The sequence below is a fragment of the Podarcis erhardii genome (genome assembly GCF_964252035.2).
Source record: "Podarcis erhardii genome assembly, chromosome: 5".
Taxonomy (NCBI): Eukaryota; Metazoa; Chordata; class Lepidosauria; order Squamata; family Lacertidae; genus Podarcis; species Podarcis erhardii.
The window spans coordinates 61365096-61388402 of record NC_138509.1 but is presented as its reverse complement, the minus strand read 5'-3'; the positions used below and the strand labels follow the sequence as shown (position 1 = coordinate 61388402).

At 41.5% G+C, this 23307-nt stretch overlaps 1 protein-coding gene across 5 annotated transcripts; it reads left to right on the top strand.

Moving 5' to 3' along the window:
• The first annotated feature begins 1858 nt into the window (after positions 1-1858).
• On the top strand, positions 1859-18887 carry SNORC (secondary ossification center associated regulator of chondrocyte maturation). Of its 5 annotated transcripts, none has more exons than XM_081864630.1 (3): positions 1859-2154; positions 16826-17008; positions 18747-18887. In XM_081864630.1, the coding sequence occupies exons 1-3, from the start codon at positions 2082-2084 to the stop codon at positions 18854-18856; spliced, it is 366 nt and encodes a 121-aa protein (XP_081720756.1). In that variant the 5' UTR covers positions 1859-2081; the 3' UTR covers positions 18857-18887. The 5 variants fall into 5 exon arrangements, with proteins under 5 accessions (XP_081720756.1, XP_081720757.1, XP_081720755.1 ...); XM_081864631.1 differs by having other exon boundaries at positions 1862-2154; positions 16829-17008; XM_081864629.1 differs by lacking the exon at positions 1859-2154 and adding an exon at positions 12334-13350 and having other exon boundaries at positions 16829-17008.
• Positions 18888-23307: the final 4420 nt, after the last annotated feature.

Here is a 23307-nt window from a genome sequence, read left to right as displayed (position 1 = left end):
GCAATTTTATCATCACTACTTTGCAGGGCATTGTTGGCTGGCTTACCACGTGGTTTTGTCCAAAGGGTAAGATAAAAAAAATCACTTCAAATTGTTTGTTTAAAATACCATGGTAGGTGCAGATGTGACCATTTGACAAGGTAATACAGACTACCAAATACAACACGGGCTTGCCAAAGTGGCTCCATACACAAAATGGAAAGTTATAATTTGGTGAATGACCATCTGTGTTTACATTAATAGCTCTATTTGTTCCCACTGTGCTTTCAAACTGTTGTGTGCACTGGAAAGGTATAATGGTATTCCTGTGAAATACATAAGAGTAAAATGAGGTGCACTAGATGCTATTTAATCTCAGGATTTAAGAAAACCACATTCCTTTTAATTGGGCATGCAAATGTAATGGAAAACGTTTTCACAGTCTCTGCAAAATTCTATTTTGTAGCATAGCTCAGAAAAGCCATCCTAAAAGTTCATATGTGACACAGTGCAAAGTATTCTGATTGACAGGCTCAGTGCACATAATTATCCTGTCAGAAAATAAGTTTTGATTGATGGAAAGAACAGTAGACATCTGTCACCTTCCAAAAATTCTCCCAGTCACACTACTTCTTCATTGTACTGCAGTGTGCAACTTTTATTATAATCCAATACTTGATCATGAAACAAACTACACAATTTGCGTTTAATATAATAGCACTGTTGCTTCAAAAGGGGCTGGCAGCCTTTTAAAGAACAAGTTGGAACTCTATATATCAATGAGTTTGTAGTAAATATAAATAATGAAGTAAATACTGACTTTTCTAAAAGCTGCCAGATGTGGTTTCCCATCTACAAAGATACCTCTAAACAACAGTTTAGAACCAATTGTTTTCACAACTATAGCAGATAAAGTTATAATGTGGTTGCAGATTGGTTCTTGATTTCTCTCTCTTTCCCCATCCCCTTTTTTCAAAAATGAAAAGGGACTACAGTTGCCCCGGGAAAGAAAACCATTTGATCGTTGGCTTGTTTTTCCAGTAAAATGCTCTGAGCAAAGATGTTTATGTTGCAGTTTGAATGTAAACTTTAGGACAAACTTGTTCGTTGCTGTTAAGGATTTCAAAGTGCCCAACTACTATTGGATGCTTTGAGATCACATGTAAACTGGGCACTGTAGCTATTCAAACCTGAAGTGGTTTGTCTCTGGAAATGCCCCCCCCCCCCGGTCTCTATATTTTAAGTGTTCATTCAATAAGAAATACTTAATCAGTGGTGCTTCACTTCAAAGTGAATGTGTGCGATCATTAGCCTATCAGTATCTCAAAGCAGCAGTGAGTGATCTCTGAAATGTTCAAGTCTTTGTTCAAATCTTTCCATGTCTCTGGCTGAAGAAACTGTTCAGTTGTTTGAACGAAGAAGAAACCTTTACAGAAACCTGCATCAGAGGAGAGTTAAATCAATTGGGATTTCATAAAATGCAGCAAATATCAGTAGTTTTCACCCCACTTTGCCTTGAGTGTGTGTTAGTGTTCAGTTGGACACTTCCGATAACCCAGAAGGTTTTGTGGTCATCATTATTCCCCAGTTAAATGTTGGACTGAATACTTGCAGGATGTATGCTACAGCTTATCCAAATATGTGTCTACTTCGGGTTTAGAATTTTTAATGAATGCTGTTATTCACCACTGTCCTTAACATATGGTGATGTTAGATGTGTACGCCAGTTGTTAGAAACCCGGTGCAGTCCTTGGCGCCTTTTGGGTTTCGCAGCTAACTGCCAGAGGGTGTGGGCTTTGCTCTGGTGGGGAGGGTTGGTTTCCAAGGACCAACGGTAGAATTTGGGGTGGGGTGGGGGTGGAAGACAACATGGGTGGAGCTGCCTTCTGGCATGAAGAGGTAGATCTGTCTGAATCTGTGTGTGTGAATGAGCTGAGCCTCTGCAGAGTATTTGCAATTCTCTCTGTGTCGTATACACATGTGAAAAGGCTTGAGAGCTAATTGGACAAGGTTTTCATTAGCTCCAGGAAAGGTTGCTTCCTCATTAAAGGCTTCAGAGAGTCTGAGCATTCCCAAAGGCATATCACTTCCCGAAGGAGGCAATGCCCCACACCAAGGTCCTTCGTATCATCCTGCTGACACTGTCTGGAGTTCTGGTCCCTTTTGTGGAAACAGGTAAGTTGGATTTCTTTCCAAACTACCATTGCAGCTCTGACCTCTTTACTTGTTCCCTCAAATCTCCCAAGCATCTTGTGTTCCTTCTCCAGTCAAAGTGGAATTCAATCAGAGTATTGATTGCTAGTGCTGAGTAAGAGAAGTATCTAAAATCTAGGCAAAACAGAGAAGCTATGGGTAGCATTTTATGGACTGAGGAGCAGGTTTCAGTGAGTTTGTGTGCAGCTGGAAAAACATTGGTGCCCTAAAACCTTGAAGAGTTGTCAGCAGCAAACTTAGGTTAAATTATCATTTTTAGGACTGTGTCTCTTGTGCTGGCACCATACAAATGTGGAATTTGGTATTGTATATATAATTCAGCACCATGAGAATTATGATTTTTTAAAAAGGAAGTTTTTAGTCCCGTCTGTGAAGATAAATGTATAGGAATACTGCAGTGGTGAAATCTGTAGACAAGTGGCAGAATAAGAGATTTAGTGGCCCAGAAGACAGGTTTTAGTGTCTTTTCCAAGTGTATATCCCTATCCTTGCTTCATAGAAGAAATTACATGAAGCAGGCAAACATTACAAAATGCATATATACAAGATGCATCACACACCACTTGCATCATACATAAACTGTAGGGCATCATTTTTCTTAGTGCTGAATTTGAGTCATCAGTACAAAATTCTAATTATTAAACACAGAGAGAGAGAGAGTGTACACAAGTCCTAATCAGTGTGTTCCCTTTGGAAAGATCCACGTGTGCCTATTTGTTCAATGCTGAGAACACCAATGGAATTCAGTGTCAGAAAAACATTTATGCAAAATACGATTTTAAAACTGTAAGCTTAAAAGTAACCTAACTGCAATTCCCCAATCCCTTTTAAAAAACACTCTTGGACTGGGCAGTCTGTTCGTGTGACAACTGAATAAAACAGCGGTGGCTAACTTGTGGCCCTAAAGATGGTTTTGATTACAATTCCTGTCTTATCTGACCATTGTCCTTGCTGGCTTCGGGTGATGGGAGCCGTGGTCCAACAATATCTGGAAGTCTCCAGATTGGTTACCCCTGGGGCAGAACAGAGCCGTATGTGGGAAAATAATGTACCTGAGATCCTTTAACTGGATTTGTAATGTTTCAAGGCTCATGGGCTACAATCCTATATCCCTTACCTGGAAGGAAGTTCCATTGAATAGGACTTACTTCTGAGTAGACATGTATGCCTAGGATTCCACCATCAGCTTGCTCATTACAAACTTTGAATGTACTTGACCTTCGCAGTACATTTTAGACAGACATGGAACACACAAGCCATACAAAAGCTACACAGGGCTTGTTAGAAGCTTGTGGTGTTTCACTTGCAGATATAAATGGTAATGGAGTTTCCAAAGCCATAATAAAAAGCCATTATCAATATGTTCACCCTATCTTCGTTGCATTTGGATTGACAGTACTGGAGCTTTGAAGCTGCTTAATTCCTGACCATGAGCATTCGTGACAATGCTTTGTCTTTGGTAGGTTGCATCAAAGGAGTCAACATATATTTTGCTAATTAACAGCAGGGAAAATGAGATGATATTCCCATCTTTGACTTGGCGCAAACAACATTGCCTCTTTAGGAACATCATCTGTACCCCTTCATACAATAAAATATATTGTTTTAATGTGTGAGGACTCTTCGCTTCCAGAAGCAGCAGAAGAAGTCATCTGCTTACGAGACCAAAAAGGGTATTATATTTTTACCATAAAATGTGCGTCCTGGCTTTCATATATGGTAGAAGAATCCCATACGTGATAAATCTGTTAATCATTTTCTCTACAGTGTGTTGCAGTATTTTATTTGCATTGCTTTTCCTTATTGGAACTTGGCAGAATGGTTGCAACAACATTGTTTGATGCCACATTGCATTTCTTTGTCTCCACAGTACTGATAATATTTGGGAGTATTGACCAAGGGACTTGCTATTGATTTTAGCATTTTCATTTCGCTTTAAAGTGCAATTTATTTCTTGGTTTAGCTCTGTATCCAGCAATGAGCCTTTCAACACAGGCAATCTCATAACTTTTCTTTACACAATCATAGAATAGAATCATAGAATCATAGAGTTGGAAGAGACCACAAGGGCCATCAAGTCCAACCCCCTGCCAAGCATCAGAGCACCATCAGAGCACTCCTGACATATGGTTGTCAAGCCTCTGCTTAAAGACCTCCAAAGAAGGAGACTCCACCACACTCCTTGGCAGCAAATTCCACTGTCAAACAGCTCTTACTGTCAGGAAGTTCTTCCTAATGTTTAGGTGGAATCTTCTTTCTTGTAGTTTGGATCCATTGCTCCGTGTCCGCTTCTCTGGAGCAGCAGAAAACAACCTTTCTCCCTCCTCTATGTGACATCCTTTTATATATTTGAACATGGCTATCATATCACCCCTTAACCTCCTCTTCTCCAGGCTAAAGATGCCCAGCTCCCTTAGCCGTTCCTCATAAGGCATCGTTTCCAGGCCTTTGACCATTTTGGTTGCCCTCCTCTGGACACGTTCCAGTTTGTCAGTGTCCTTCTTGAACTGTGGTGCCCAGAACTGGACACAGTACTCCAGGTGAGGTCTGACCAGAGCAGAATACAGTGGCACTATTACTTCCCTTGATCTAGATGCTATACTCCTATTGATGCAGCCCAGAATTGCATTGGCTTTTTTAGCTGCCGCGTCACACTGTTGTGCGCTCTCTCTCTCTCTCTTCATATTGTTGGTACATCCCTTGATGTCTTATCCCCGCATTTTTCAACACTTGACTCACAGCTGTATGTATGAGCTGACCGTTGGAAGTGCTTTGCGCTGGAGGAGATAATGAATTTCTCTGTTGTATTTTATCTGTGATTGCTCAGTCATTCATCATTTGAATATTGCATTTGTGATGTAATGAGCAGGCATTTAGGAACTTGCCCCTTTTTTCTTTTATCCAGGATGAAAGTTCTGCCTTATAAGTTTGCCAAACAAACAAACAACCCACCTTCCATCAAAAGATCTCAGGGCAGTTAATGCATTGGACTGTTTAGATTTCCCTATTACCTTAGAACTGCCTTAGAACATAAATAGCATTTAAAAAGGTAATGGGTGAAACCCAGATAAAATTCCATTATTTATTTACTTTGATAATTTACGTTAATCATTTTTATTTTGTCCTTAAAAAGCTAAACAACTTTCAGGGTGACTTAGAAGGTCAACATATAATATTTATTACTTATAATTGTAAAGCATTTTACCTCATTCTTTTTAGGGTACAAAAAAAGAGCCAGTCTCTGCCCCAAGGCTTGTAATTTAAAAATATGTGACACAAAAGGAAAAAGGATTGGGGAGGGAGAAGCAAACTTGGGCACTAGATCTTGGTTACAAGGCAATAACATACGGGCTTGCTGCTGTTGGCTGCTCACAGTTCTGCAACAGGTCTTTGTTTCAGAAAACAGCTTTCCAACCCAACGTTCTCTCTTTCACAAGGCGGTTGGTTCCGATGGCCTCTGAAGGGGGAGGAGCCCGGCCCAGTTCAGTTTATGAAAATGGCAGTGAATGAACATACTATAATATGGTTGTAACTTTTCTAAAAGTGACATATGTGTTGGATATCACACCCTGTGAAAGAGGATTCCTTTTTATTCCCATTGTGCCTTTTGGAGGTTGTTTTTAAATTTGCCTTTCAACGTACGAGTCAGGAAGAAAACTCCTTGCCATGTGTCCCAACAAAATGATGAAAGGGGTACAGCCAGTCCCCTTGTGTGCTTAGCTATATACATAGCCCCGGCCTTTTTTTTTGTAAACAAGTTTATTTAACATCCAGAGCAACCATGGTGCTTTGTGTAGACCCATGCTTGAGCTTGTACCATCACAGACTTCCCTTTGTGCCTCTGAAGAAGGGCTTCTTTCATCCACACACTGGCCACATGCCCACTGGGGCTACCTGAGTCCGTACAGCCCACTCTTGGTCTCTGAGAGCACTTCTGGGTCCCTGCTTTTCTGTGCCGGCGCCTCTGGCTTTCCACAACAGAAACCTCCAAAGTGAGCAGGGAGATACTGATCTCAGCCCCCAAGTACTACTGATGTTTTAAATCTTTAGTAGCTGAGAACCAACCCAAGGGATTAGTCCCTGACCACCTTCCCCTCACAACTATCCATGTGGAAAGAACAGTCAAAACCCCTCAATTTTCCTGCAAACCTACATGAAAGTGATGGAATCAGGAGGCCATGCAGATGTTTCTTCATATATGCACAGCATAGAATCAACCAGTTTTTCGGCTGCAGATGGAGGCTTCTGTCTCTTGATTAGAACCAATAATAATAATGATGATGATGATAATAATAATAATAATAATAATAATAATAAAATTTATTATTTATACCCCACCCATCTGGCTGGGCTTCCCCAGCCACTCTGGGCGGCTTCCAACAAGATATTAAAATACAGTACCCTAAACAGGGCTGCCTTCAGATGTCTTCTAAAAGTCTGGTAGTTGACATCTGGTGGGAGGGAGTTCCACAGGGCGGGTGCCACTACCGAGAAGGCCCCCTGCCTGGTTCCCTGTGACTTGGCTTCTCACAGTGAGGGAACTGCCAGAAGGCCCTCGGCTCTGGACCTCAGTGTCCGGGCAGAACGATGGGGGTGGAGACGCTCCAAGGCTAACACTGATGATTTGAAATCTGCATATGGGTCATGTTTAAATCAGGCCACTTGCAAGACAGCAGTGGAGATTAGTTTCAAGCTTTCCGGGATGTTAATGTTTGTAAGAGCAGGGACAAGATGGCCTGAGACAACTCTGCACTGTCATAGCGTCTGCTAATGCCCCAGTTAAAATAATCTTGCTGCCTTTTTCACTCATCCCAGTACAAATGGATGATGGACTAGTGGCTATGGAGATAGGATGTGCTTTGGAAGAGGAGTTGATTTCTCCAGACAAGCTGCTGCAAAGTGATCCTCATTTTTTAAAAAGTAGCCTATAACTAATCCAGAGAAAGAAGTGAGGTGAAAATAAACTATCTCTGAGCCACAGTGCTTCTCTAGGCATGTGTTCTCAGACATTTTATTTTCACCTTTGTTCATGTGTCAAGATGGAATAAATGATTCATTGGCATGTTACAGCGCCCCCATTTTTGACTAAAATATATCAGTTTCTTCAGAGGCATCCTCATTTTCAGAGACTACTTGTACCATGGTTGGTTTGAAACTGATACTATGGGGACTACTGTGGTGTTTTCTCAGCAGAGGATATATTACATAACCTGGACCTTTTAGCACTTTGTTCCAAGCACGATCTCTTTGCCAGCATTATTAAATTGTCATCCCAGTTTAAGTTTCTTTGACAAGCTACATTAACTTAGATCAGTGTTCGAGGCCTGTGACAAGTTTCAAATTAAAGGGAGATTATAACAACTCTAATTAAACACCAATCCCTGTTTATCAGGAAGTCTTTGAGAGAGTGTGGGTTCTTGCTTATCCCAACCACTCTGTTACTTTTAAATTATGTGGGAAATAATTTCTTCCTGGGTGCAATTTGAGTTGGAAATGTCATCTTTTGGTGGGCTTTGGCCATTTTTAACAAAAATGTATTTTTTCAGACTTTAGGCACAAAGTCAATGTTCCTATCCTGTGCTTATAAATGCCAATCACTTATGCTCAGATCAAAGAAGCTTTTAAGTCAGATAAAAAGTTAGGATTCCAGGTGGAAAAATCAAAGTTAGAAACAGAACTGTTAGAACCCAGCTCTAAGATACTTTCAAGAATGTATAACTTGCTGCTAAAATGGAATACACAGGATGAAACGGTCAAATCAGCTATGATAAAATGGGCACAGGACATAGGGTACAACATAATGTTTGCTGACTGGGAAAAGTTATGGACCACAGGTTTGAGATTTACGGCATGTAATGCCTTGAAAGAAAACATTATGAAAATGATATATAGGTGGTACATGACTCCAGTCAAGCTTGCAAAGATATACCATTTGTCTGACAATAAATGTTGGAAGTGTAAAGAAGCTGAAGGAACATTCTTTCACCTCTGGTGGACTTGCCCTAGAGTGAAGGCTTTCTGGGAAATGATATACAATGAGCTGAAAAAGGTATTTAAGTATACCTTCCCTAAGAAACCAGAGGCCTTTCTTTTAGGCATTGTCGGCCAGAGTGTGCAAAAGAAGTATTGAACTTTTTTTATGTATGCTACAACAGCAGCAAGGATACTCATTGCCAAATGCTGGAAAACTCAAGATTTGCCCACACTGGAAGAATGGCAGATGCAACTGATGGACTATATGGAACTGGCGGAGATGACTGGCAGAATCCGAGACCTGGGAGAAGAATTGGTGGAGGAGGATTGGAAGAAATTCAAGGACTATCTACAAAAATATTGTAAATTGTATGAATGTTAAAGAAAGATGTAAGATTAGTAATAGTTTGGCTCCAACAAATTAGTTATAAGGAATACAAATCTAAATGCAATTGAAAGAAAAGACAAATTTTGGATAAATAGTATGTTATAATTAAGTCTCCAAAAGAGTGATTTAAATTCTAAAATTTGAGATTTAATATTGGAAAACTACATCATATGAATTGAAATAGGTTAATAATTTGCTAGCAAAATCTATGAGTTTAGAATGCAGGAACAAGAGATGTGAGGAAGTCCAAAGATGAGAATGAAATGTGGATATTGGAAAATACTATGTTATTATGTATGTTTTTTATTGTTTAAACAAAAACTTAATAAATATCATTATAAAAAAAATATAAATGCCAATCACAACACTTCACATGGCGCAGGGTGAGGCGAGGGGGTAGTGGAGAGAAGAGATTAGTTGTTTAAGATCAGAGAGCTGATGTTAACATGCTGCCTAAACTCCAAGTAGACCGTCCCTTGTTGCAGTTGTCTCTTGTTAGTAGCACTTTGGCTGAAGGAAAATTATATTCACAGCATTCAAATTGGAAAAGGTTGTCAACTGATGAAGATGGGAAACAGGCCTGGCCTTGGGCTTTGAACAGCAGCTGCTTGATCTATAGGAGAAATCACAAGTCAAAACTTTTCACAGCACTGTGATTTAAGCTTTGTTACACTTGAAAGTCTACAAATTAAAGGCCACATTCACAGCATACATTTAAAGCACTATGATACCACTTTAAACAGTCATGGCTTCCCCCCCCCAAAGGATTCTGGGAGCTGTAGCTTTTAAAAGGTGCTGAATGTTGTTAGGAGGCCCCTCTTTCCTTCACAGAGTTACAATTTGCAGTGATTTAACAATAACCCCTCTTCCCAGGGAATTCTGGGAATTGTAGCTCTGAGAGGTGTAGATGTCTCCTAACAATCAATTTGCTGACCAATTTGTTTTCAAGCCAGGAAAATCAATGTACAACCATTACAAATTTGAGCAAAACTATTGCTATAATTCCAGCTGCTTTCCCCTCCTTAGGTCATTAGAGCATGTAGTGGAGGGATGCAAGCAGGATATCAGTACTTTAGCAAACTGGGCAGATCACTCAAAGGGAGGAGTCAGATTGCTACTTCCTGTGCAAATGGGTATAATTTTTATTTAATGAAACACTCTGACAATTCTGGAGAGGATTATGACTGTCTCAAGCCCCCAGCCTCAGACTATGGCTGTTTATTCTCAAGGGAAGGACATTTTATCAGTAATAGGTTTTAGCTCAGGTTCTTCATGGGACGCGGGTGGTGCTGTGGGTAAAACCTCAGCGCCTGAGGATCGCATGGTCAGCGGTTTGAATCCCCGCGGCGGGGTGAGCTCCCGTCGTTCGGTCCCAGCTCCTGCCCACCTAGCAGTTCAAAAGCACCCTTAAGTGCAAGTAGATAAATAGCTACCGCTTTATGGCGGGAAGGTAAACGGCGTTTCCGTATGCTGCTCTGGTGCCGGTTCGCTAGAGCAGCTTCGTCACGCTGGCCACGTGACCCGGAAGTGTCTCCGGACAGCGCTGGCTCCCGGTCTCTAGAGTGAGATGGGCGCACAACCCTAGAGTCTGTCAAGACTGGCCCGTACGGGCAGGGGTACCTTTACCTTTACCAGGTTCTTCATTGGCCTTTGGCTGCCAACCAGGCTAAATTCAAGGTTCTGGTTTTGTTGTATGAAGCTTGGGACTAGGGTTAATGAAAGATCATTTTACTTCTTACATACCCAGTCAAACACTGAATTCTGCAACTGAGGGCCTCCTGCAGATACCATCTTAGCAGGAGAACTGCCCCACACAATGTAAAGAATCAGGCCTTAAGTGTTGTGGCACCTACCTTTTGGAATTCCTTCTCTTTAAATATTAGACAGGTACCGTCTCTTCAACAGCACAGTCTACATCTGCATTGCAATGGTTTTATCAGTTCTTTTTTGCCTCCATGGGCTCCTTTGGAAGGAAAGGCGGGAAATTTAGGCTGAGGTACCTCAGGGTAACTGCAGCAGTGGCCTGGCAAGCATCTTTATGCTACCGGTTTGCCTGAAACCAGCTGTTGCTTGCTTTGGGTGAAGATATTTTAGCCAAGGCACTTGAGGCTTCAGCTCCAACCTGTTGTTTCTGAGTGAGTTAAAGTTTATCTTGAATGAAACTGATAGCAGGAGCCTTGAAGAAAAAGCTGTTTGATTGCTTAAGTAGACCATTGATACTGTGTATTTAAGAATATGAATCTTCATGACCAAAAATTATGCCAATATATTAGTCACAGGGCAAGTAAATATCCTAAGGCAAATCATGTCATATGACTGGGATTGAAGGAAACATATTGGTATGGATTTGCTGAATTAAATATTTGAATTGGAATACAAAAAAGGGAGGTGTGAGGAAGTCATGAAAATAAGTAAATGAACTGTAAGATATAGAAAGAGGGATTTGTTTTTAATTGTTTTTGTTTTTCTTAGTGTTTGTATTTTTTGTGTTTTCTTTTTACCATTTTTGTAACTTTTTCTTGTGGAAACTTTAATAAATATTACTTTAAAAAAACATCTGGAAAAAAAATGAAAAAAAATGAAGGAAACATATTGCTAGGAACATCCTTAAAGTGAATATTATGTTCTATACAGCACAGAGAGATCATATACAACATAGAGAGAAGCTATGTCAGATGTTTTTTCACAAAAGTTTTCTAATAAAGCAGAGAAAATATTTCAAGCAAATACCCTACTTAAGGAAAACCTAGCTTGGATGTCTTTCCTTGGCAATGAAAACTCATCCCCAACCTACGGCAGAACTTGAAAAACATAGGTGTTAACAGGATTTAATCATCAAAACCTTTAAGCAGGTTACATAAAACAATATAAAATACACATTAAAAATACTGATAAAATCAGATGTTTAAAACAAATTTATCTAAGAATTTTCAAAACATAAAATCAGCATTTTAAAAAAAGCATTATAAGATAAAATGCCATGTAAACAATACACACCTGGGTAGGTTTGCTTGAACAAAAAGGTTTTTAGCAGGCGCTGAAAGCGTTACAGTGAAGACACCTGCCTAATATTAACAGATCATGAGTTTCAGAGTGCAGGGGCTGCCACACTGAAGGCCTAATTCCTTGCAAGTGCAGAACAAACATTATGTGGCACTGGCAAAAGGGGCAGTTCCACAGATCAAAGCAGTCAATCGGACACATGTGAGGTAAAGCGATCCTTCACAAGGTTGTCAAAAATGGCACCTTTCCAAATGTGAGTACTGTATTTCCAAATGTGAGTACTGTATTTAAGAACCAAGTTAACAGGCATTTTACATCATTTGTGGTAGGATTTAATTTTGTTAACTAGCTGGAGGATTATTGCCTAAGGCACCGGGAAGGGAACCTCCCCTCCCCCGAGGGCTGCATCCTTGAGGTAATCAGATTTAGACCGCTTGGCAGTGCCAAACTGCTTGAAGTCATAGGTCAGCGGTGGTGAACCTATGACATGTGTGCCAGAGTGGGCACACGGAGCCCTCACTGCTGGCACGCACACCATCGGCCCATCTGCACTGTTATTTTGCTGGTTCTTTTCATTTGTGCTCCCGGTCCTCCCCACGCTACTGCGTGCATCCACTGCTTAAACCCGGAACTTTTTTATTTTTTCTGCTGGCCAGTGATTGTGTTCGGCAATTGGTCTGTTTTTCTTTCTTTTTTTAAAAAAATATTTTTATTAAACAATTTTAGCCAAACAAATTATCAGTCACAATAACCAATTACTGTACATTTCTCTCCCCCCCTTCCCTCCCTCTCCCACTCCCTAAGGACTTCCCTCAGCTCCTCTCTATGATTTGTTTGTACATATTATTCTCTGCATGTTAAAAATTGTACATATCATTGCCTTATCTATCATATATTCTACTAATAAATTTGTGGATGTTTATTCAAAACCTGCCAAGGAGTCCAATCATTTTGTGTGTTTTTTTAGATAGTTTGCAAAAATTCCCATTCTTCCTTAAAGTCACAATTGTCCTTCTCGTGTAATTTATATGTCAACTTTGCCAACTCCGCATAACTCTTCAGTTTTTCTTGCCATTGTTCTTTCTTTTGTTGGGATTTCTTCATTCTTCCATCCTTGTGCTAACAAGACTCTTGCCGCCGTTGCTGCATACATAAATAAATTCTTTGTTTTTCTTGGCAGGTCTCGTCCTAAAATCCCTAACAAAAGCACTTCTGGCTTCTTTACAAATGTCATTTTAAACATTTTTTTCAATTCGTTATATATCATCTCCCAATTTTTTTTAACTTCTCTACATTCCCATCACATATGATACAAACAATTGGTCTGTTTTTCAATTGGCTGCGGCAGTGGCTGTCTCTGATTGGGCACAACAGCTATCATTATTTGACCCTCGTGATTTTTTTTCTGCACTTTTTTCAGTGCTGCGTGGTAGTTCCCAGCTCCCCCTTCCAAGCCAGGCCTCGCGCATTCCTTTCCGCCGTAACCCCCCCTGCTCCAATCCTCCGCAGGCCCTTTGCCTGCTGTGGGCCCGACCTGCCTGAGCTAGGAGGGCACTTGTGCCCGCCGCCTCCCTGCGTGCCTGGCACAACCCAGCCTCATCCCTTTGCCGCGGTGACATTGCCGGGGAGAGGGAGGAAGATGGGGAAGACCACGCTGGGATCGCTGGCGGGGAGCAGGCATATAGGCGCGGCTGTTGGGCTGGCTGGCTGGGGTGGGGGCTCTCCCTCTCCTCCTGGCCACTGCTGCTCACCTGGCCTCAGGGCTGCTCCGTCCTCCTCGCAGCAGCCCAAGAGTGAGCCAGCCAGCTAGCCAGGGAGCGCCCGGCGGGAGGTGGGAAGAGGGAGGGAGATCATAATAATAATAATAATAATAATAATTTATATCCCGCCCTCCCCTGCTGAAGCCAGGCTCAGAGTGGCTGAGTAAAAATAACACAAAATAACAATAGTAAAAATAACACAGTTTACATAAAATCACAATCAATTAATCGAAATACATTCTAAAACCAATTCATTCTAAAATCAATTCAGAGTCAAATTAATGGCAACCATTGGGCTAGAGTTCTGTGCGGATTACTGAAGGAGGGAGTCAGGCTGTGCCCTGGCCAAAGGCCTAGTGGAACAGCTGTCTTGTGGACCCTGCAGAAAGATGTCAAGTCCCACAGGCCCCTAGTCTCTTGTGACAAAGCGTTCCGCCAGATCGGGGCCACGGCCGAAAAAGCCCTGGCTCTAGTTGAGGCCAGCCTAACCTCTCTGTGGCCCAGGACCTCCAAGATGTTTTTGTTTGAAGACCGTAAGGTCCTCTGTGGGACATAGCAGGAGAGGCGGTCCCATAGGTAGGAGGGTCCTAGGCCATATAGGGCTTTAAAGATGGTGAGAATCGCAGTGTTTCCCCTCAAAAACGTAGGGCACTTTACAATAAATAAGTCGGTTTTGGTTTGCAGTTTGGGCACTCAGTCTCTAAAAGGTTCGCCACCACTGTCATAGGTGATCTGGGCTGAGCCAAAGTGGGTGGGGCTTGTGCAGTGGGTGGAGCTTTGGAACTAGGCTGAGGGACGCACAAAATGAGACCGAGAGCTGCATGCGCTCCTTGGACCACAGTTTCCTCACCTCAGTCTAGCGTTATTACAGATGCTGCACAACACATGGCTTCAGTAACCTTAATACTTGTTTGTGAGGGGAACTGTGAAGAAACTTTATCCACGAGACAACATGTGTTGTGAGTTTTGTCTCCTCTGTGCACAGTAGTTTCTTCATTAAGGTGTGAGGCACAATCTAGAAGGGGCCAGCATTAGTTTGCAGGCCAACTCGTAGCTGTCAGTTTGGCCAGTTGCAGACCACAGCTTTATTAATACTCGGTGGTGTGCAGGTTTTTCCCTACTAATCAAGGTAGGTTAGAGATGGAATTTCAGCACGATCCAAATGCCACTGGTATAATTCACACTTATTGACTATGTGGTGCACCAAATCGGACTGTCCTGTTGGCAGACTAAATGACCCCTTTATGAGGATCACTAAGGCAGCAATTCATGCAAGCCTATGCTATCAACCCTGACCGGTTAGCCCTCTACTTGAGAGTCTTCAAGAAGCAAAGCTGTGGACTGAAGCTTTTCCACACATGAAGACTGACTGTCCTACCCAGGGCTATTTTTTCAGCCGGAGCTCAGGTGGGTGCCATTGCCATTCTAAGAGAACAAAGGACAAGTTAATGGTGAGCTTTGGCACCTCTTTTTCTAGAAAAATAGCACTGGTCCTCCTACTGATATGTCTTTTTATCCACTAGCCTGAAGTGAAATTTACCCTGATCCCACTTTTCTTATACAGCGTTGTGCATTTTTTTCTCATTTTTAAAAAACAAAACTTCTGTACATTCTTTGTCTACTGGCAAGCAAGCTACTGAAACCTTTGGCCCTCAGCTATATTTCCCCTCAGGCCTGGGGATCATCTTATGCGATTAGATAGCTTTGAATGTTTTGCTCCACATTTTCAGTTTGGTGTGACATTTCCAGTGGTTTTGACAGAGCCCTGCAGAATGTCTCCAGTTCTTGCTGGGGCCTCTGCCTCGTCCTGCTCAGACAAAATGAGCATTGATCGCTGCCTTCTGGGTCCAGCCACATATAAACAGAAAGGGCCTTTTGAGTTCCTCCAGAGCCCGCTTAGGGGGGAAAAACAGGACATGAATGGCAACATCAAAGAAAATGTAGTTTTCTTGGAATCTCACCTGAGAAGGCATCTGAGGGGCACCATCAGGGGAGGGTCTGGGTTCCTGTCTATCCTAGTTCCAGGGCTGTGTGTCCTGCCTGTGAAAGTCCTGGCAGGGAAAGTCTGTCGGGGGAGTGAGAAGCTAACATTGTGGGCAGCGAAAAGATTGCCAACAACGCAAAGGCTCCATTAATCCTGCAACTGTGCTCAGCGCTTGGCCTCTCCTTAGACTCACCAGATGTTTAAAATATTTGCAAGCTTTTTTCAATCTGTAAATTCTTCAGCAGGCAGAAGCCTCCAAGAGCAAAAATCAAAAGAAGAATTGGTTGTATTGTATCGTCTAAACTTGAGAAGCTAAGTTGATCAGAGCAGGCTCTAGATTGCAAATAGGCCTTGCATGGAAAGACTGGGCCCAGTTTCTCAAGTCATTTGCAGTGAAAAAAGTTGTGACAAATATACTCCCTCCCTGTGGAAATACACATTTGCCACTAATCAAAAGTGTATTTCAAACCCTCCAGTTCAATTTAGATTTCCAAGGACTCATGCAAGACATTGAACAGATGAGCCTAAACAACACAACACAACTATCTGAAGCTGTACCCTTTTCTATCCAATCATATTTCATTATTTCCTGTTTATTGCAGCCTTATTTTTCCTAGCTTTTAAAAACTGTTTGTGGGCAAAGCATGATATGTCATGGTAGAAGACGTTTTAGGTTTATGGTTCTTAAGGGTTTCTAGTGACCATTATATGGACCACTTGGGGTTCCCTTTATCCCTTAAAAAGATGGTTCGAATTTTTAAAGTATATGAATACTGTGTACTCCCCTCTTCAGCTTTGCCATGCTTATTTCTCCATTTTTCCACCTAAGCAAAAAGCAAACACAAGTACAACAAGGTTCCCTCCACAACATGTATGGGTAAGATTATCATGCTAATAGGTATTTTTGTAATTGAAAGGTAGAGCATGAAACCACATGAACTGCCGTAACTGACTGTGCCCAAATGGCAAGCCTTCTGGGACCAATCTTGGTCAAACTGTCAACAGAGCAAACAGAAAGAAGATGGGCAGAGATGATGTAAAGTTTAGAATGAATATTTCAAAGCACCGTTAGGTGTGGCTGGAGGTTGCAGGCTCAGAACCAAGGGAGAACTGAACAGCTCTGATGATTTTATCCAGCAGAGGGCAATGCAACCCATTCTTTTGCTACCACTTATTAAGATGTACTTGTTATTGCCTAGGGAAGGAGGAAGCCTTAATGAGCCTTTCAGCATCCCAGTGTTAATTAATTAATTAATTTTACAAACCTAATTATATACCACTATTCATTAAAAAAAATCAAAGGGTTTTTGGTGGGGTTTGTTTTTTTTACACTAATTGTGCATAAATCCATATTAAATAGTTAAAATCAGAAATTGACTATTATGGAAAGTAAAGCCTGCATAAGTCTAATGGAATAGAAAATTTGAAACAGGGTTCCTGTTGAATCTCTAGTGCCAGAATTTAAGAGGCTGTGGTCCAGATAGTCTGAAAAGATTAAGTGGGCTTTTGTGTGTGTTGCTCTAGCAGAATACCCCCAAGGGCCGCTCCCAACGCTATGGAATGATCCACCAGAGCTGCCATCGGGTGGAGGGCCCTCAGAGACCACCACCACAGCCCGCTTCTCCGACTCTCCAGGATTCCCACCTTACACTTCTGATTATGAACCAGAGGACACAACCCATCTGCACCAACTGGATAATGGGAACGGTACATGTTATTGGAGATGGGGTGCTAAACAACACGGCTTTGGGCGGGGGGGGCGGGCGCTGTGTGAGTTCACAAAAAATTGCTATGTTGGGATGGCTGTACTGGAAACCACCATTTCCTTCTAATGCAACAAATTTTAACATGATTTTGGAAGAGTAGCAAAATGTCTCATGAAATACTGCAGTGGGTGACTAAAACAACAACCACTAGCAGTTTTGCATTGCTCTGTGAAGCAGAAATACAAAAGAAACAGATTTCCATTTTATTGATGCACCTTAAACAATACCATTCCTTTGGAATTTAAGAAGCTCACTTTCTGCTCCAAAGATAAAAAGGTAAAGGACCCCGGGCAGTTATGTCCAGTCAAAGGTGACTATGGGGTGTGGCATTCATCTTGCTTTTCAGACCAAGGAAGCCAGACCAGTGTTTGTCCACAGACAAATGCCAGTTCCCTTGGCATGACCACAGACAAACGCCTGGTCATGTGGCCAGCGTGACTGAACCACTACTGGCACATGGAGGACTGTGACGAGTGCCAGAGTGCATGAAAACACTGCTTACCTTCCCGCTGCAGCAATACCTATTTATCTACTTGCACTGGCATTCTTTTGAACTGCTAGGTGGTCAGAAGCTGGGACAGAGCAATGGGAGCTCACTCCGAGTCAGTGAAGAAACTTTTCTGACATCCTGTTGCGCAGATTCGAACTGCTGACCTTCTGACTGGCAAGCCCAAGAAACATCCTAAGAACATGGGGTCCCAAGTTGGCACTCCCGGCGTCAGATAATGGCTGCATTCACTCTTAATGCCAGATCATAATTTATCCTTCATGTGCAAAAATCTCAGTCTCGTGTTCTTCCTTCACTTCCTCTGGGTCAGCCACTTTAAATGACCCACAGTTATTCACTATATCTAAACCCAGCCAAACTGTGGTTCGTGTTAACTATAGCATAAGGAAACAAGCAATCTAAAGTTGACACTACTTTTATTTATTATTATTTATTAAATCTGTATATTGCCCTTCATCCAAAGATCTCGGGGCGATTCACAGCAGAAAAATTACAAGATAAAACCAAAAAATGCACGATAAAAGCCAGAACATTGACAAAAGAAAGCAATAACCCCCCACCCACCCACCTGACTTAGGATTTTGGATTTTTCTGAATAAATCATGTAAGATCCTTGATAAATAGAGAGAACAAAACACATACAACCCCAGTGATCTGCTGCATATCTGCCTTAAATTCTTAAAACTCCTGGTATAATTAGAGATCATTGTTCACTCCTGCTTGCAACCAAAATCAAATCTGTTTCTTCTGTAGATGTAAAGAATGACACAACAGAGCCATTTCTTTACCTTCCCTGTGCTGCTATTCCCCAAGGAATGTCAGTGCAGCATTCTAGTCTCGGACTTTCTCCCTCAACCAGCAACTGAGAGTATGCATGATGTCAGCAAATGCGTCAAGAAGGGGGAAGAGCCATATATGGCCCCTTATCCTCTGACCTAGATTGGCCCACCCGCTAACCACTGGCTTAGGGGATCTAGCACATGGGCTTTATACACGGCATTACTTAAGAGAATGATCCAGTACAATCCAGTGTTGTTTTCCTGGTGCTGTACTTGTTAGCAAAGGTGTATGGTGGGAAAGACTGTGTATTTCCCGCCCATGTTTTTCAGAGGCACTTTTCTGTTCTCCTCAACCTGTCTGCTTCCCCTCCCCTCCTCTTTGTCACCTGCAGGGTCTCTGGGTCCTGGAGCCATTGGTGCCATAGTGATCGCTGCTCTGCTGGGCACATCTGTGATTGTGGCCCTGATCGTCATCACCCTGCGAAAGTTTTCTGCTTCCTGAAATCAATAAAAAAAGGTCCTTTTTCCTAATATACACCTGTCTGAGCCCTTTCCTTCTTCTGCAGTTATTGCTTTCTGTCTGTGAAAAGGAAAAAAACAAGTTCCTCTAGCACCTGCGTTTTCCAAATGTTATAGGATATATAGCCTGTTTTTAACCTCCTGGGATCAGATTCCCTTTTCTAACACAAATACTTTTAAAACATTAGTGATGGCACAAGTGGGATTTAGAGTGGGGACTGAGGGATGTGTGTACACAAATTGAGAAGCTGCTGTGAAGTCAGAGTTTCTTGACCAGTATATATATATATATATGTATGTATTTGTGCCACTAATCCAAATGCGATAAATTGCGTGCATTGTTTTAAAAGTCACATTAACTTGGCACGTGTGCTCGAATGCATCTTTCCAAGCTCTTGCTACAGCTAGAATAAAACTGTAATCAGATTATTGACTTTTAGCTTCTGTAGCAGTAGCTGGGGGTTGGGAGCCTGGTATATTTTATTTATTTGTGAAATGCCTGGTCTTGTGTTTTGTTTTTGTTTTGCTTTTAAATACAGTCATACCTCGAGTTACAAGCGCTTCAGGTTGTGCGTTTTTGGGTTGCACACCGAGCCGAACCCGGAAGTACCGGAACAGGTTACTTCCAGGTTTCGGTGCTCGCGCATGCGCAGAAGCACTAAATCGCACTTTGCGCATGTGCAGAAATGCCAAATTGTGACCCGTGTGTGTACAAATGCAGCGCTGCAGGTTGCGAATGTGCCTCCCGCATGGATGACGTTCGCAACCCGAGTGTCCACTGTACCCTGTTTGCTCTGGCTTTCGTTTAATGGCTCATGCCACCAACAAGCCTTATTAGTATGACCTGGATATAATATTTGAGGGAGGTGGGGGAAGCGAGATTAAAAAGCCTCCTGCATTGACTCCTGTTTGTGTTAAGTAGGCACCTCTACTTACTTAGATACAAATATGTAGTACAGGGGTGGCTGAGGAACATGTTGCCTCAACTAGATCAACCTTAGCAAAAAAACAAAAAACAAACAACAAAGCAAATTACTGTGTTTGTTTGTTTTTTATGATGGCAGACAGGTAAGCTGTTGGATGTCCATGGAAAACCAGTGAGGATTTTCACCTGAATAAATGGTATGGTAATATTTGGCAAGCAGGCATTGCCAAAAAAAAAAGAAAAAAAAAAAAAAAGAATGAAGCAAATCAGAGAGGCCAGGGGCTAAACAATGACTTTTGAGACACTTGGCACTATTTCATTTTCTACATAGCTAAGAATTCAGGAACTATATGACACTGGCAGGGGCTTTTAGGTTACAAGAGGAAAAATGCATGGATGGCTCTTGCTTTTTTGGTAGCAAAATATATTGTCTATTGCTTAATCTATGTTTGTTTATATAGAGTGTATTTAAAAAAAAAACAAAACCAGCCGAATGGCAAACAGCAATTGGATTTGAAAAGGCAGAACATCATTGGTCTCCTGGATGGACCAAGCAGCTGCTCAGGTCCAGCTCAGCTTTATTGAAGCTCATATATAGAGCCCTGTTCAGTTGTTATTCAAGTACAAAGCGCCTGTGTGGCCCTGCCTTCAGCCTTCATAAGTACAGCCTGCGCCACCACATTTGCTATGAGTATGTGCGAAGCCAGAAGGAACAAGTACAACAAGGGGGCCGGGCTAAAGGTGTGATTTCACAGCCCTTTGTTAATGAGCTGAATAGAGTTGTTGTCTTACCCCCATCCATCTCCATCCATTAATAAAGAGTGATGCAAGGAAAGAAATTATCCGATAAACATGTAGACACGTAAAGTTGTTAAAACATTCTGCAAAGAGGTTTTGGGGATTATACATTGCACATTGTACATATAGATAACCCTGATTGACTCAAAAGTTAGTAGTTCTTCCTGTATTATATTGAGAGGATTAGCAGCAGCTTCTCTACAAGGAGATCATCCTATTCTGTTTACATGACTAGAATGAAGGCTGCTAGATACTGGAAAAGCTTCTCTAGATGTTCAATCCAGAACTGAATCCATAGAACTGAAAATGTTAATGTATCAAAATAGACCAGCAGGAGAGGGCAGTTAAAGAGATTCCTTCAAAACATGGTTTCTTTTAATCTCTCAAGTCAATAAATATGTGCCAGGGATTCTTTTTCATCATTGTATTTATTCTTTTGGAAAGATTATAATGTAATTATGTTGCATTCTAGTCTAGAAATACTTGTGGCTGCAGTCATTTGTCTGTGTTATTTGCTAACCCACCTTTGTTTTGTCATGTTGCAATATGTACACTTGTGCTTCAATAAAATATTATTTTAAAGGTCTGAATGTAAGAAGCGGATTTGGAAAATAAGCCACGTTCCCATACAATGTAATTAAATCTGTGGACAGTATGTGCATGTGGTTAGTTAGTACATTCATGTTTATGACTACAGGGTGAAGTAGGTGAGAGCTAGCTGCTGGAGAAATCAAAGTACTGAAAGCTGCTTGTTTGGCCATTTCTGTTTTCATATTTTTCAAGAAAAAATATTACCTCCCTCTCCTACATTTCATTCTGGTGGTGTCATAATGGCCTGCGATCCCAAGGTCTATGCTTGTGTGTAAAAATACACCAAGCTACCTAATTCTGGTAACTGGAGGAAGTTAATTGGTACACTGTGTAACTCGGCACTCAAAATTACAGCAATCTGCTTTTGCGTTTCTCTGAGACGTTTTGTTAAATTAGCAGGATTGGTTAAGTCTGGTGAATGCCAGGAGCTTTTTGCTTTCCATAACTCAGCTATCGGGTAACCTTAGCCTTGTACAGTTCAATATGCTACTCCTTGGCTGTGGGTGTTAACAATTCATTTGTAAAAAAATCTCAATTTCTGGCAATAGTGTAATGCTAGGGGCATGGCTGAACAGTGCAAGTGAAAGCTGTGCATGACTAAATGATCAGGAATGTTAGTTACTATCATTGCCTTAAATGTTATGTATTTTATTGCATTTCTAGCCTACCACTTCTCCAAGGAGCGCAAGGTTTCACCACCTTCTCGTTTAATATCCAGAACACCCCTGTGAGGTAGGTTAGGCTGAGAGGCAGTGACTGGTGAGCTTCATGGCAGAGTTGGGATTTGAACCCTGGTCTCCACCACACTGGATTGACTTTAAATTAAGTTAGTTGCATGTAAGTAAGAGCTGAGAGAGGTTCAAAAGTGTTCCCAATAGAAGTTTACAAGGTACGTGTCCTTGGCTGCTTTGCCATTTTCTATCAGCTGCCTTTATCCATTGGGCAAATGGTGATTATATACCTGGGCCAAAAAGATGTGGGAAGACTGTTTTGTTACATTTTTTGTGAACAAATCTAAATAGCACCTTTATTTCTCAGTTTATGTAGTTATACAAGTTGCCTTGAAGGCCTGATTTGGGATGAAAGGCAATCTTTTAAAAAAACACAGCAATAGTTGAGCAGAATCAAAGGTTTTGCAGAAGGTCCTAGGTCCAATCCCTGGCATTTTCAGCTGAAAGGCAGGTATGTAGGAGACCTTGAGGAGCTGTGACCAATCTGAGCAGATAGTACAAAGCTGGGTGGAGCAGCATGACTCAGTATAAAGACAGTATAAGAACAAGTGATTCATACATTCATAACCTTGTGAACTAGCTTGAAAAAGAAAAATGCAGTGTACACAAGCCCTCGTGCAAGGAGCCTCTTAACACAGAGCATTGGGGAGCGTTGCTATTAAATAAATACTCCTTATCCGTTATTATTTATGTAACACTTTTAATATGCAAAGTGCTTTACAATCTTTTAATTTCTCGATCTCTGTGTCATGGCTGACTCTATAATTGTCCTTAGTCAAATGTTCTCTATTGTGAATCTTCTCTCCCCCTTCCAGAGAAGCATCTTGTTGCCAGTCGTAACTTTTGCAGCAAAGGAGAAGATATTTCCTGGCTTTGTAAGCATTTATATACACCAGCTTGAAAGTATTATACATAGAGTTCATGTGTACAGCTGAGGATCAATGCCCAGCTGACATGCAACAGGCCTTCCTATTGCTTTAGTAAAACTTTTGCAGACAACATTTAGTACAAAAGCATGCCATCTTGTCCCTCAAGCCTGTTGTTGTTGGTGCCTAGTGGCCTCTGTTCCTCTTTGAATGAGCATTTGGTCCATAATCAGTTTAATCCACTTGTATTGACAAGGATGCATTTCATTCAAAACTCTCTGAACTGGACAGAAATATTATTTGAAATACTGTTATCAGAGTCTGTATATACACCAGGGAAATTACACAGAAATTTGCTGGCCCTAGCTGAGTTCTTTAGCTCTCCAGATTTAGCATGACTAGAATGTCTTGCATGCCTTGAGCTGATTCTCCACTCCTTGTTGTTGTTTTTTTGTCTCCCCCCCCCCCCCCGATGAAAAATTCCTTAGTATGTGCAACAGAGCTGAGTAGTGAATACTATGGG

Excerpts from the sequence above, each read along its gene's own strand:
- SNORC (XM_081864629.1), top strand. The coding sequence starts at position 12,864 with ATGATACAAACAATTGGTCTGTTTTTCAATTGGCTGCGGCAGTGGCTG. Across the intron at positions 13,351-16,828 it reads CTCCTCGCAGCAGCCCAAGA|AATACCCCCAAGGGCCGCTC; the intron begins GTGAGCCAGCCA and ends TTGCTCTAGCAG. Across the intron at positions 17,009-18,746 it reads CCAACTGGATAATGGGAACG|GGTCTCTGGGTCCTGGAGCC; the intron begins GTACATGTTATT and ends TGTCACCTGCAG.